At 37.2% G+C, this 16,245-nt stretch overlaps 1 protein-coding gene across 4 annotated transcripts in view; it reads left to right on the top strand.

Moving 5' to 3' along the window:
• The window catches only part of hsd17b4 (hydroxysteroid (17-beta) dehydrogenase 4), a 98,207-nt gene that overhangs the window by 68,047 nt on the left and 13,915 nt on the right, over positions 1–16,245 (top strand). For all 4 annotated transcript variants that reach the window (XM_088629894.1, XM_088629893.1, XM_088629892.1 and 1 more), the window contains exons 18-20: positions 11,927–11,996; positions 13,198–13,304; positions 15,916–16,002. In XM_088629894.1, coding sequence (XP_088486020.1) covers positions 11,927–11,996; positions 13,198–13,304; positions 15,916–16,002 — 264 coding nt within the window. The remainder of the gene's footprint in view (positions 1–11,926; positions 11,997–13,197; positions 13,305–15,915; positions 16,003–16,245) is intronic.

Here is a 16,245-nt window from a genome sequence, read left to right as displayed (position 1 = left end):
TATGATTATATTCGTGTACTGCGACAGGGCTGTGTAGGGCTGTTTCGCCTCCCTCTTCATGCGACTTCCCCTGTACCCTACTGGTCTACGTGCCCGACTACCAACTCACGGGTTGTGTGTTCAAATCCAGCTGGTGCTGGACTTTTCTTTTAACAAACATTTCTTCGAAAAAATAGAATAGCGATATTATGGACAATCAATTGACTTTTATATTTCAAAATATCACAACATGATCGATTTTAAGTCATTTTTGATAACAATCAACAAACAAACATTTCTTTGAAAAAATGAGACGTTTCCCTTGGTCAGAGATATAAATATATAATATATAAATAAATTAAATTTAACTAACGTGAAATAGCGTGTGAAAAAGTGGTAGTTTTAAGCTTTTCTGCTAATATAATATGGAATCGCGTATCTAAAGAATTTAATAACGATATGATTATATTCGTGTACTGCGACAGGGCTGTGTAGGGCTGTTTCGCCTCTCTCTTCATGTGACTGTACCAGGAAGAGGATTTCTTTCTATTCGAAACGTGTATTTTAAAAGTTTAAGAAGTAAAAACCTTACAGCGTACACAGATTTCTAAACTGATCAGGATCGTTATCTTTGTCTTATGCATAATAATGTTCACCGCTCTGTCAAGCAAATTAATAATAAACTTTATTTTATATCGCGTTTTAAACAAATAAATAATTAGATTGCTCATAAACCTAATCACTTACTTTTTCTTTTTATTTAGGCTCAGATTTCAACTATAGATCGTATTATTAATAACCATAATAACAACCAACCAACAAAAACAGCCATATAAACATAAGGAACAAGTAATAGGTTTATTCCATGCTGAAAAAAAGAAGAAAGAGAACACAACGTTTCGGCCGTGGAGCCTTCTTCAGGTGTCAAGAAGAAGAAGGCTCCACGGCCGAAACGTTGTGTTCTCTTTCTTCTTTTTTTCAGCATGGAATAAACCTATTACTTGTTCCTTTGCAGCCTACGCATGCTGACGCAGCTACCCACCTGAACATATAAACATAATACCAACCAAAAACATAGATAATGACCACAATACAAAATCAAATATATCAAACCATTATACTCTCGCAAATTCCTCCAATTATCATAATCCCGCCCCTTATGCAAAAACCCTCCTCCCATCCCAGTTTATCCTCTTTATCATAAACAAAATCCACCTCAATTTTCAACATAAAGCATTACTGCTTACTGGGTTCTTGAGGGGGGGTCGGAGGTGTCTTTCGCTGGAAATCTCGCCTGCTTCTACTTTACGAGTACAACCCCCTCTCTGCCGGAGTGCTGGCTGTGACAAATTAAACCGGTTTCAAAGGTATTTTCAAAGTAGGAAGTACAGTGTTAACTGGTAGCTGGGCTCCTCAATGGAATCGCTTTAACATGCTAATGCGTTGGTTTCTCAAAAACAGTCCGGGAGTGGCAAGCTTCCAATGTCAACTCGACTCGAATGGAAGACAATGAACGTATTTTAGCCCTAAATGAATTAATAGCAAACATGGTTTACATAAAATACATTTTTCCAAGAAAGTTTATAATAATACGATCTATAATTGAAATCTGAGCCTAAATATAAAGGAAAAGCATTTTCAGAGAGCAATCACGCTGTGTTTATGTAGAAAAAGCGATTAGGTTTATGAGCAATCTAATTACCTATTCGCTTAAAACGCTATATAAAATAAAGTTTATTTAGAGATGAATGATCAGTGTCGCAGTTTAAATAATTTTCGTAGGAGGGCTTGGACAGATTCCAAGTGCATTTTTGCAATTTACGTTGCATTGTCCAATATGCTGTTGTAATACAGTTTAGAATACAGTAAGTCTAAGCTTTATCAGCTTTATTTATGGGTTGCAATTTAGAAAAAGTCAAAAACCGCACTCAAAATGCAATTTAGAGCTTTCTGGCAAGAGGAGACACCCAAATTATAATGTAACATGCCACTGTTTGTGCATGAACAAAGTTATACTGCAATTTTCCTTAGATACGCGATTAAAAAAAATAAATTTTTTGAATCCCCGGCGGAACACACTCCATAAGAATCAGCGCTTTTATACAGTATATCGCCTTTAAACACATATATTTAAACACGCGTTTACGATTTAAATCAAAACGCGATTCAAATCAATATAAATGTTTATTTTGTAACGCATAGGTGACCATTGTTATTAAAAAGACTTAAATTCGATCATGTTGTGATATTTAGAAATATAAATTTGTTTGGTGCGAGTGAGGTTTTATTTAATCGCTGACCAAGGGAAACGTTTCATTTTTTCAAAGAAATGTTTGTTAAAAAATAAAGTCATAGTTCCATGGGATTCAATCACAGACCATGTGACATGGGAGTCAGGAAACTAACACACAGTGCCACCAGATTTGATAACGCTATAAAAACGCTATCAAATAATGTGACTAGGCACAGAACAAGTTTACAGCACAGTACAATAATAAATGCTGACCATGACTTTAGAAGCATAAATTACCTTACACTCAATTTAAACACAAGCTGTCTTTAGCCCTCTAACCTGGTTCATACAGAAATGTAGAGATCCAGGCTCAGAACACACAGCTTCATTAGCGAATACATATGCAGGACAACTAGAGAAGACGTTTTACAGAGGATGGATTTTTAGAAACATCCCATCAGTGACATCACTGAAGTCAACTCCTAGGTACTGTAACTGTCGTGTGGATAGTTTCACAAGAATCAGACAAAGGTTTAAGCATCGCTTGTTCTAGGTAAAACTGCAAAAAAAAAAACAACAACCCATAATGTACTTCTTTGCGGCTCTGTTTGCCCAAATCATATATTCACAACGTGAAATTTAGAAAATAATATTACGTAACCAAAATCCGCAATATGGAAACAGAACCTGTATAATTGTTGATAGATGATGTACTCGTAACATTTTTACAAGACGTACTACAACATTTAAAAAATGACTTGTATGTACTTGATATCTCTAATCAATCCACGGCGACATTGTTAAAAGTTCAGGTGGGTAGCTGCATCAGCATGCGTAGGCTGCAAAGGAACAAGTAATAGGTTTATTCCATGCTGAAAAAAAGAAGAAAGAGAACACAACGTTTCGGCCGTGGAGCCTTCTTCAGGTGTGAGAGAGACAGGGCAGTAGGCAAAGGTAAAGTAGCGGGAGAACAAAGGTTGAGAGGGAGGAGGAGTGAGAGGCGGGAGCAGGGGACAGAAAGAGAGGCCAATCAAGAGGTGTGAAGTCAGAATGGGTGCAGAGAGGTGTGAAATGAAATTTCCAATGAATGGAGAAAATTTAAAAGAACAGTAATCTGTCGTTAAGGGAAGGGAGAATGTGTGATCCTAGCTGCAGAATAATTTTAGTTTCGGTGGTCTTTCTGATGTATGAGTTCGGAAAACCGTCTTTGAGAACACAGACGGAGAGATTAGAGTGGTCGTGGCCATCAGAGGTGAAATGAGAAACAATGGGCTTGGAGAGATCTTTAATCTTCACAGCCCTGACGTGTTCTCTGAAGCGGTCTCCGAGTCTCCTTCCTGTTTCCCCAATGTAGATGGCTGGGCATTTACTGCAAGAGATACAGTAAATAAGGTTGCTGGAGGTACAAGATGTTGTCTGGGTGATCCGGAATTGTCCTGAGGGGCCTTGAATGAGTGTGGTGGTGGCTGTGTACTTGCAGGTGATACAGCGAGCTCTGTTGCAAGGGAAAGTGCCTGATGTGGATGGTTGCTGAGGGCGGTCAAGGGAGCTGTGAACAAGGAGGTTACGCAGATTAGGTGGTCGGCGATATGAGATGATAGGGCGATCAGAAAAGAGGGCCCCAATGGAGGGATCATCCTGTAGGATGGAAAAGTTCTGGTTAATGGTCCTGGGGATAGGAAGTGTGTTAGGGTGGTAAGGAAGCACCAAAGGAATGCGGTTGTTACGGCGGGAGTTCCTGATCGGGTTGATGGTCCAGGGGGTGTTTTTGGCTCGGGCAAGGGCCCTGTCAATCACACTGCTGGGGTATCCTCTGTTGATGAAAAATGAGTACATTTCGAGGGCTTCGTTTTCGAAGTCGATGTCGTCGCTGCATAATCGTCGTAACCTAAGGAACTGTGAAAAGGGAAGAGGGTTTTTAGTGTGGTTGGGGTGAAATGAGCTGTACAGGGGGTAGCTGTGTGAATCCGTGGGTTTGTAATAAACTGAAGTGGACAGTCGGGGGTAGTTGATAGACAAGTGGATGTCTAGAAACAGAAGAGTGGTGGAAGTTATGTTAACCGTATATTTGAGGGACGGGTGGAAGTTGGTGAAATGGTGCAGGAAGAATTCAAGCTGATCGTTGGAGCATGTGGCGGCACCGACGCAGTCATCAATATATCGTTTGTAGAGGTCAGGGACATAGCCAGTGTAGGAAGCGAAGAAGCGTTCTTCTACCCAGCCGACAAAAATGTTGGCATAGCTGGGTCCCATTCTGGTGCCCATGGCAACTCCACTGACCTGTTGGTAAAAAAGATTATTGAAAGAGAATGAGTTCAGTGTGAGGACCAATTCTGCAAGGCGTACCAGGGTGTGGGTGGGTGGATCAAGCACTGTGCGTTTGTCCAGCGTGTGCTTGAGGGCTGTAAGGCCGTCATTATGGGGAATGACGGTATACAGAGATGTGATGTCCATGGTAAAAATGTGGCATTCAGTACCCTGAAATTGGAAATCATTGAAAAGTTGGAGCGCGTGGTTGGTGTCTTTGATGTATGAGGGAAGATCTTCAACCAGCGGTCTCATGAGGCTGTCGAGAAAGGCTGAGATGTAAGTAGTTGGACAGTTACATGCTGATACGATGGGGCATCCAGGGGTGTCCGGTTTGTGGATTTTGGGGAGGAGGTAAAATTGAGATACCTGTGGATGTTCCATGATGAGCTGGTTTGCCTCCTGGGGGAGCTCGTTACTGCTGATAAGAAGGGAAATGGTGGATACCACTTCCTTTTGGTAGTCAGTGGTAGGGTCCTGTTGAAGAGGGAGGTAGGCCTCTAGACAACTAACTAGAAGTGTCAGTTAGTTGTCTAGAGGCTTCAAAGATATATAGATCCTTACGCCACACCACAACAGCACCTCCTTTGTCCGCTGGTTTGATGACGATATCATCCCTGTTGCGGAGAGACTGGAGCGCCTGATTTTCTCCTTGGGTGAGGTTAGACCTATGTTTACTGGGTATAGAGAGTGCCTTGGGAGCTTGATTAGTGCATTGGTTGATGAAATAATCAACTGGTGGAAAACGGCCAGAGGAGGGAGTCCAACAGCTCTGTTTGGGATTAATGTTGTTAATGACATCAATAACCTGGTTGTTATCAGGTGCCTGTGAAGAGGAATTGTCGGCAAAATGTGCTCTGAGACGGATCCTGCGGTAAAAGCGGTTAAGGTCGACATTGGTCTGGGGGATGTCCAGCTTCCTGGGAACTGGTACAAAACTGAGCCCTTTGCTGAGGAGGGATCGCTCATCCTGTGAAAGGGAAAGGTCAGAAGGTATGGTGACAACAAGGTTAGGGTTGGTGAGGGTGTCCGGGGTGTTGATGGTTTTCTTCTGTAGAAGATGACTGAGTTTTTTGTCCTTCTCTGTAGTGAGAAACTGGTAGAGTTTAGAGTTGAGAGATCTAATGAGGTTAGTTATGAAGGGAAGATGATGTGGAGCTGTCAGCCGTAGAAATTCCTTAGCCTCTTTGATGTTGTTGTCGGAAAGGATAATCTGTTTTTTGAGGGAGAAAATGGTAGAGAGCATTAGTTTCCTAGAAAATTGTTTTAGAAGTCTCTGAGTGTTACTCTGGGTGTTATCAGAGTCAAAAGAAAAGGTATTAAATTTAAGGCGAAATCCTTTAGGGATGATATTATGTCGACGACATCTGTAAAGGAATAGAAGGTGGTTAGGAAGCCTGGTCTTGGAACAGATAGCTGTGAAGAGAGGTTTAGTGAGAGAAGCGGGCAAGTGGCCCAGGGAGGAAGAGAAGGTATGACGAAGAGATCTAGAAAAAGATTTGGAGGAAGGCATAGTGGGTCGCAGCAGCTGTAGGCGGTAGTAGTTCAGGTGGGTAGCTGCGTCAGCATGCGTAGGCTGCAAAGGAACAAGTAATAGGTTTATTCCATGCTGAAAAAAAGAAGAAAGAGAACACAACGTTTCGGCCGTGGAGCCTTCTTCAGGTGTGAGAGAGACAGGGCAGTAGGCAAAGGTAAAGTAGCGGGAGAACAAAGGTTGAGAGGGAGGAGGAGTGAGAGGCGGGAGCAGGGGACAGAAAGAGAGGCCAATCAAGAGGTGTGAAGTCAGAATGGGTGCAGAGAGGTGTGAAACATTGTTAAAAGCAGAGTCCCAGCACAAAACGAAACTAAAACGCCCTGGGCATACCGTTTCGCGCTTCTTATTAGTTGCTCAAAAGTAATTTGACCATTTGAAATGCATAATATAAACCTAGAAACATATACGTGAGCAGTATTTATGTACTGTAGTATCGGTGTTAAGACATACCTCTCAAATACTGTAAATCAAGTTAAAAATATCTCAAGACCGATTCTTGTCATAATGAAACCATGTTTCGTGTATGTTTTCTTTCAAGTACCGAGACCAGCCATATACTGTATGTTTATGTTCCAAAATTAATATCGTTTATGGCCTTCACACGCGTTGCAGTATGCTCCTATTCTTTTTATGCTCAGCTACTAAGATTTCCCTTCAGTGGTAAAATTAGATATGAATATTCAATACTTAAACGGGCACAGTTAAGACATTAAATATACATATACATACTGTATACAGTACAGTTTTCATACGGTAATATGTTTATGTTCCTAAATCAATCTCTTTTATGAGCATGTGAAAGGCATGGTGAATCGATTCTCAAAAATTACTGTACTTTGCATGATTGGAAACAAATGCGTGATTGCGAAATGCTGTGGTGTTACTTTTACAAAGACGGTCAATGAAAAAAAGAATGTTGACCAGGGCAATACTTTGAGTTTACACTTACAGGTTGTCCATTATTCATTATTAATACTATTAGTAATATCTTCGTTAAAGACTTTGATGGCTACAGCTCAAACATGAGAGGTTGAGCTTTATTAGCTCCACCTTGCGGAAATTCCGGATACTATTATTTTGCTTGTCGTTATATAGGAGAATTTACGGTAACTCGCGGTATTTACCGGTAACTTGCGGTAGACTGCGTACAGCGTACCGGAAAATAATGCGGTATCGCCCGCGCATTTTGAATGGCTGCATCTGTAGGCCATTTTCCCTTTCACCTTAATGAGAGGTCAATGTCACAAGCAAGGTTCCAGAGTAACCATGACCATAGATGCACTCTATAAGGAGCTATAGGCAGTGTTTCTCAAAAGAAGGATATCCGCAATGAAATTGAAGAGGCCAAAGAAATGGACACAGTCCACTGCGAATCTCCCTTTCACTCCGATTTGCCCTCTTCACTATTGCATTCCGATAACTAACCACCATCTCCTCCTCATGCAACAACCTTTTCTTCTACAAGCAAGTGAGTTGTTTGCTTGTTTGTTTGCTTGTCTCATGTATTTTTATTTAATTCTGACTAGGTTTTTTTATTTTTCTTGTCAATTTTAGCATAATAGTCGACAACGTTCGCACATCGTATGCTTGGAAAGCGATCTATTACGAAAGAATAAAAAATGTAAATATGACATTAATTATTTTACCGCTATAGTTGGTTTATTTGAGTAGAACTGCATTGTTCACTAAGCTTGCTGTTATGGCCTGTATGGTGTTATACGTTTAGAATGATTTTTGAGTGAACTTGTCTTCAGGTCGAAACGGGATGGAATTTTCCCTATAAGAAATAATGGAATTTTTATTTACGATTTACGATCTCCCGCCTTCCAAACACATTTTTCAGTAACGAATTAGGTTCGGATACTGGGGTTTGTGTTTATTTGTTAATATAGTAAAACTAAATCTCCTTTATCAATATAAAGGTGCTCCAGAATCATCTACAGTGCAGAAGCAGTTATTTTAGATTCTTACAATTGTGAAAATCTTACCCAATTTACCCTGCATATTCTACCACACACCTCAATACTACATTAAGCTGCCATGTTCATTGCAATACATTTTTAACTTGAGTACTAGATTAACACAGAGATGCATGCTAAATAACTGTGGGGCTATTCACAGTTAATACACTGTCTTTATTTTATTGCAATACACCCTTTGTAAAGTTTTGTAGTAGATTTAGTGAAAAAGTCCCATACTAGACAAGGGCCTGTCTGTTGTAAGTTTCCTTAGAACTCAGCCTTGCTAGGCTTTCGTTTTTCTTTCTGAACACATTTATTACAACCAAGAACCTTGCTGTATCTTTGGTTTGGAAATTTTGCATTTTAACTGAGATAAAGGTAGTCAGTGGCTATTTGGTATCAAATTTCCTCTGATTTCAGTAATTTGGTCATGTCATTTCCATTATTTAAGTTTACACTGACAAGAATGAAGATATTTGCATATTCGTTTTATTAAAGCTAACTTCCTATTTGGTAATGTGGTAAAAATATATTGAGATGTGGCACATACTGTACATGTTTTTTGTCAAAAATTATTAATATGTTAACAAACAAATTTTTCAAGTTTACTGTACAGAATTTGAAAGAGTATGAGGTCAGTGGAATGGCAAAATTAGCACATACGTTTTACTCCTTTGACATTGTTTCCAATTGTACAGAATTTATTATTTGAATATGCTGGAATAATTAGAAGTTGATACAGTAAATCCTAGGAGTACCTTATCACTGCTAGGAGTCACCTAATCAGAAAAAAATGGCAACAAACACACACACAATGCATATTGCAATTTTATTAATAAAATAAAAAACAGAATGCTTACCCAGGCACAGCTCTAATGACATATGTAAATCTGGTCACAGTATATCCAGTCTTTGTCCACTGGCTCTGTGGCTGCAGGTCAAGCCTCAGATGGGGAGAAACTTCAAAGTTCTTCTCATCTATATTTTTTAGCGGCTATATTGAATATTTGTTGATATTCAGGGGTGTCAACAAAGTCCAACTGTATTATGTTTTTGAACAGGTGAAATTACAATTGGGTGCTCAACACAAATTGTCCCTTGTTGTGAAGAACGTTTTTGACAGAATTCTGGGTTACTTTCAGCTGAATTTGTTCTAGTTGCAGTGCAGTGCAGTGCAGAGTTACACAATTAGTCAGCTGTCAAGTGTGTGTGCAGCTTTTAAGTCAGATCATCATGGTTGGTGATTGATGGTGGTTGATCCAATGCCAGGTAGCAGTTTCCTCATTAATGGATCCTTTTGGTGCAATTCAGCAGATTTATAATAACAGGTGTCCTCTAGCCTAGGCTTGGAGTTGTAGATGGAGAAGCATTGATTTAGGCAATTCTTCACTGGAGGTGTCATGATGGACCCAATGTATGTTGTCTTGGTGTATGCCAGTGAGCCAGAACATCTTACAAGCATTCCTAAGCAGCGCACTCACAATAATTTAGTTGCATTTGCAATTTATAACAAGAGAAATATCAATGTAATAAATTTTCTAAACACTCAGTTCTAAGCATACTGGAAGCCTTGCTGTAATACCATATACTTTAGATTTGATCTAGCAAGGAGTTAATGTCCACTGTTTGCTCAGTCATGTTTTGGTACAATTTTTATTAGAAAAAAAAATGTTTTATTGTTATTGCTCAGATTTTGCCTTTGCTTTATTTTCCTCTTTTAGATTTAACACTTTTGTGTATTTCTCTAGCTTTCTTATCATGTCTTGATAAGATGTCTTGTCTTTGACAATTTTACTCTTGGGTATTATTGTTATAGTGTGTTTTTGTAAATTTATATTATTCCCATAATTTGTTTTCTATTACATTTGGTTGTGGCAATACAAATCTTTTTATTTCTTGGTTATGGTAATCTAGATTATTGCCTTGGTCTCTTAAGCATTGCTTTTTGCTGCTATAGTTACAAGAGCTTCCTAGCAGGTGTTTTTTTTTCTAAGAATGAAACAGTATTATCAAAATATAGGGAGGACTGTGGAATGGGCTAGAATCAGTTGTTTTTTCAGTCAGTCTTTTTTTTTCAGAAATTTCACTCACGGTGAAAATTATGTGTAATTAAATATGTTAAAATTGGAATCTTTTAAAAATGGTGAATTAGAAGGATAATATTTCAATCTTTATAAATTTTTATAATTTTTTTTATAATTTTTATAAATTCAGCTTTAAATATAGGTTGACACTGCTTCAGCAGGTCAGCCTCAAGCTGGCTCCGGAACGGAGAGAGACCCCAAGTGTCAGCTCCAGCTCAGTCTGTTCTTACCTGACAACTGCTTGCCCTGGATTGTTATATATTTATTAAATATTCCAAGACTATTATGCATTTATGGGTAAGAAGAAAAAATAACAGCAAATATGGTTTATAGTTTCATAGATTTATTTGGTTGTTCATCAGTTTTGGTACTTATCAACATAGTTAATCACATGTCCATTAATGTTAAATAAAGTATAGAAAGATCGGCAGTAAACAATTCTTACTGTCGTTGGTAAGAGTAAAATATTAAACACTAGAAGAAGAATCATAAATTAATAAATTGAATATTAAGATCAAATTAAATGTATGCTTAAATGTGTGCTTTGATGTTTACTCTCTTTGAATGATCACTCAAATGATATTGCTGTCACAAAAAAAAGAAACAACGAGACTGTTGTTCCATCAAAGGCAATGAGTGTTTGTGTGTTTTCCAATATGTCAAAAGGAATAACCCTAAAGCCTGTCTCTTCATTGCTGTGTATACCTTCAGCTCATTGCGCACAGCAGATCATTCCATATAATGTCTCGCGGCTGCTGTCATAGAGCTCATAGGTGCTTGTAGATCCCTTGGTTGGAACTAGATCACAAATGTTACACATAGATCAGCCAAGCCTCTGATTACATTTATCTTGAATAAAGAAGGGATGATGATTCTTGAAACATGATAACCTTTTTGAGATTTGTATAGTATAAAACTAGAATAAAATAGTATAAAATATAAAATACTGTTTTATATTTAAAAATACTGCATATAGTTTTAATACTTTGATTTTTGTAATCAAAACAAAACTGTTGCTTGTTAAGTGATATAGTATGGCAGTGCGAGCAAGGTTGTAAGACATCACCATTCCTTAGGTTCACAAGATGTCTTCACTGGAGAGATGGTAATATCGCAAGGTGATAAGCAACCTGAAATAACTTTGTGATGTAATGATTAACATTGAAGTTTACATATAAAACAGTCAAAAGACAAATTTTAAATCTTTAAAATGAATTAGTAATACAAAGAAAAACATGTCAGATAGATAATAAAACCACTAATAAATGGTGAAAAGAAGTAACACTTTTAAGTTTTAGATCTAAGGTGTGCTCTAAGAGCATATTGAACTCTCTTGCCTAGTGTTTGGGAGTTTGAGCCTGGGTCTTGAAACTAGTCAGAGGTAACCAGGATTCTCCAAGGCATGGTGAAAAAGAGAGCACTACTAGACGTGATGTTCAACTGAACAAAGAACAGATACAGCTGATGTCTTTACAAGCTCACACCTGTCAGACAAGCCACAGGGGTTCGTTTTGCATGGCCGGGCAAGTTTACACAACTGCAAATCCACCTGAATAGCACCTTCTGTCCAATTGTCAGTTATTGACACAGCCCAAATTTGTAAATGTATCTAGTCTTTATAAAAAATATCTACGCTTCTGAATGACTGTATATGCATTCTATGTATAAGTACAAGTCATTTAAAATAAAATATTCTGTAGGTAATAAACTTCTAAAGAACAGATGCAATGTAAAGATCCATTTTTTTTGCTGTCACCTTTCTATGAAGGATTGAGTTGTTGTTAAAATGTCTGAAAATAAAATTGATATTTTATTTTCTCTACAAAAGGCGGCTTTGTACAGACTCAGTGGAGACTGGAACCCTTTGCACATCGATCCGAATTTTGCAGCCATGGGAGGTAAGGAGCTGGTGATCGTGTTGTTTTTGAGAGGGAAATCAGCAGGTATATTTGTAATACAGTACTGAGTTGACTGTGTATGAATATGTCAGATCATAATACACCAATTTTTGGTTATACTATTTCATTGAGGAGTGCTGGGTTTTATTTATTATATGAGAAAATATTTTTTTTTTCTTTGAACTATAGATTCATGAAATTGTAGAAACTATGAACATGTTGCTACTGGATGTTGTTTCAAAGCTTAAAATATACCAAGTGGAAAAATGCAATATCATAAACAGATGCAGCCGTCTACAATAGGTGAGGTGTCCACAGGTGTGCAGGGGTAGACAGCGTAGTAGACAGAGGTGACGTGCGGCACCTTAGAGTTGTCAATTGCAGGACTGCACTACTCTGTAGTAGTGAAAAAGGTACCTTAAGTGAAAAGGTAGGATCAGGAACCAGAAGTTATCCTGACTAATTTTATCCATGTTTTGCTGTTTCTATTCAATTTAGTGTATACTGCATAAAATTGCTTCGATCTAATGTAGCGGCTCACTAGCTGTACTTGTGTCCTGTGCCACTGTGACAGTTTGTCAAGAAACCTCTGCCACGGTATTTTTCATTTTTTTAGTTTCTGAAAATAAACCCTAAAATTTAAACCTAGATGGCCCACTCTTTCCAATGTCAGCCAGAACTATTCCTCCCAGAAATCCATTGTTCTGCTTCTTGGGTCCTGCAGGTCCTGTCTAGATTTGTTTTTTTATAAGTATTTATATAACTTAAGTAGGTAGCTGCAACGACATGCGTAGGATGCAAAGGAACAAGTAATCCAGGCTCCATTCAAGGCATGCAATCTCCTTTTCAGAAATAAAACTGTTCAGCCACATTAAATTTTAAAACAATAGCTAGGCATTGTACAGTATTTTATATGTATATTCAACATATACAATATTTTAGATTTTCACAAAATATGGTTATTAGACTGAGACAAAAACATGAATGCAGGGTGCTTTCCACTGGTGAGAATTGTGACACACATTCTAGATGGCACCTATATATTCTTTATATATGTAAGGCAAGTACTAAGATAGTTGGTCACACATACAGCTGGATCTGTATATATTTAAGAGAAGTATTAAGATAATAGGTCATGCATAGTCTTTTGTTTGTTTCAGATTTTCTAAGCAAGTCTTGCTGTTTTATCATTTTGCTTTAGGATTCAAAAAGCCTATTCTACATGGACTATGCTCCTTTGGATTTGCTGCAAGACATGTACTGAAGCACTATGCAAATAATGATGTCTCCAAATTCAAATCAATCAAGGTAAGAGACTTCTACATCTAAATATAAAAAGTGTTTATAAAATAGACTTGTGCTGTTAACTCCACAGGAATATAGCAGGAATGGTATTGATAAGCCGTGGTATAATCCAATTATACTGCTTTTTATCGCAATTGAGAAAGTAATAATTTCTTTCATTTATTTTATTAATTCATCATTTCACCATGAAGGATCCAAAAGCACTTTACATATAAGGAGTGACCCCCTTTTTCCACCACTGAATTGCATCATCCATAGTTGCGAGGCATAAGCACCACAACATAGCTGATTAGATGGAGTAGTGAGAAAAAACTTCACCACTTGAATAAGGGAGTTCTTTAGAAAATCCAGTTTCTTTGTGAATGCCTGAATTGGAATTTAGCCATGATAACAGGACTTCTTTACCCTACCTTTTTGAATGGTGCCATGGGATCTTTAATTACCAAGTTATTAAATCACTTATATTTTTAATGAATTTAGGAGGGTCTGAATTATGAATTTCATATTGTAACACAATAAAATGTGAAACAAGTCCAAGGTGGCAGGGTCATTCTTTTGATAGCCTCTCTAATTGACCTAGAAATAAATTTAATGAGGACTTGGTTGGGTTTAGCATGAACAGTCAAAACATTTAAACTCATGTTTGTTGCAGTATGGATTTATTAGTTCATGTACCTAATATTGTTAAATAAGTTAATGTTCTAGTATTTTTCAGTGCCCTTGCTGAAGTACAGCAAGCCAATTTTATGAGGGACAACTTTTGTAGATATACAAGAGCAGGTGGAATTTGCTCAGAATGTTTTGTTGAGATCAGAGTTTGTACTTCTACATTTTATGTTATTTACTTTCTAGATCAAGTGATGGGTATTTGATACTCTAGACAATAATGAAAGTGGAAGGTTAAGAAAGTACAGGAATATTGAAAAGAAAGGAGAACTTTGCTGTTTTCCTAAGATGGTACTGTAAAATCATCTTTCAGAATGTTTGGTATTCAGTAGTGGAAACAACCAAAAAATATCATAATACCAAAAAATTGTAATTTTTGTTTTTCTCTATTGGTAGTAAAATATTACCTGGTCAGTTGCTTGTTGTTAGGTTAATAGTTCTTCCCAACAGCTGTGATGATGTGCACATATAAAGACCAGGGTACCATGTATAATTGGGCTACTTGTCTTGTGTTTTCATGGGGACCAAGCTATGCTTTTCACGTCTGTAAATGTGGGATCTATTAAACAAAAAAGCCAGTTTTTGCTGACAGAAAGGTTTTCTTCCTCTGGGATAGAGCATTATTTCTTTCAGAATGGATAGCATAATGTATTTCACTCTATGCAGTCAATCTGTGCCACATTATGCTTTTCGCTTACACCAGGTGTATAAGCTGACATACAGAAATGATTTTTAGAAACAAAATAAAATCTAAAAGTAAAATATCTTCCAATGTTTTTTTAATGTGCCCTCACTTGAATCCAAAAGGTAATAAATGTATTCAAAGTTACACTTTAGGAATGTTTTCGAGATTATAAAACATAGTGGATTACTTTCACCCAAACTGCATTGTTTTCTACCTGTATGGCTATTTTATAGTATAAATATTCAATTATATGTATATATTCATAGCAGTACTTACAGGGTAAAAAGTATATTACAGTTTTCAAGACTTACAAGCAAATCAGTACCTACAGTACTTTAATGGTGTGAATGAACCGGGAGTAAACTAATAAGATGTAATGATCTGTACCACGTTTGGGCTTGATAACTTGTTGTGGATGTAAAAAGTATCACTGCAATAGGTGAAATAAAAAAAACCTGAAGCTGAATTAGTGTAATGAAACCATGTCAGTGAGTTTATAGTTTGTTGCAAAATTGGTTAAGTTGGTGAAGTTTGAGGAATAAATGGCAACCAGGCTCCATCACAGTTTAATCAAGAGCCCCATTTTGACTAATTTTAATACCACGTTTGGAGTAAATTGGCCAAACATTTTTTTTTTTAAATGAGCTCAGTGAATTTCCCCACGTATGTGATGACCCCATGTTGGCATATAAAGTATTGCTGCAACATAAAGGTGAGATTCTAAAGCAGGTGTTTATAAAGGAACCTCATTTTGCAATATGCTAACTGTGGTGTCACTACAATGGCATTGTAATTATTTGTCAAAAAGTACTAGCTGTATATTGCAATAAAACAAAAATGAACAAGTTTTAAAATCTGCGAGATGTTTCTCTCAGCTTTGGCAGCATTTTATATTCTAGTTCTTTCAGCTATAGTAAACTGAGACACTTTGGTAAACTTTGTAGTCAGCCTTCAGTAAATTCAGCAGTTAACATGAGACTCATGGACAATAATGAGAAGAGCATTTAGGTTTGAGAACAGGATGCACTTCTCTACACAACAGTGAATGTCTGGAGCAGCCAAACTAGCAATATTAATAATGACAGGTAATCTGGCAGCTGGGTTAGATCTTGCATCAAAAAGCTCTTAGCAGCCAAATGAGCCGGACAGAATCCTGCCATTTGTACCTTTGTTTCTATGAAATTGTACAATCTAGTAAGAACAATTAAATTTTATTCTTGGTACTTGATTGATAGTTCATAATTAGATTTTTCTACTTCTTAGGTGCGATTTGTAAAGCCTGTGATTCCTGGACAGTCCTTACAAACTGAAATGTGGGAAGAAGGGAATCGAATCCATTTTCAGTGCAAGGTGAGGACATAGCTGTGTTCTTGAAATAGAAGTCCATGGTTAAATAATAATAATGTAGTAATGTAATAATATCATATTACTATCTTATTTGAACAGTTGCCTTTAAATTCTTATTTAAATGTATTACTAAGATGCAATATACTGTATATATGCTGTGTAAAATCACACCTGTCAGTATTTCTGTTACATCACATTAACGTTTGTTTTTTGCACTATATTTCTTGATTTACAAATGAGTGAAGT

The sequence above is a fragment of the Lepisosteus platostomus genome, chromosome 4, assembly GCF_059453375.1.
Source record: "Lepisosteus platostomus isolate fLepPlt1 chromosome 4, fLepPlt1.hap1, whole genome shotgun sequence".
Taxonomy (NCBI): domain Eukaryota; kingdom Metazoa; phylum Chordata; class Actinopteri; order Semionotiformes; family Lepisosteidae; genus Lepisosteus; species Lepisosteus platostomus.
The sequence above is the reverse complement of the archived record's forward strand: the minus strand, read 5'-3'. Positions and strand labels throughout refer to the sequence as shown.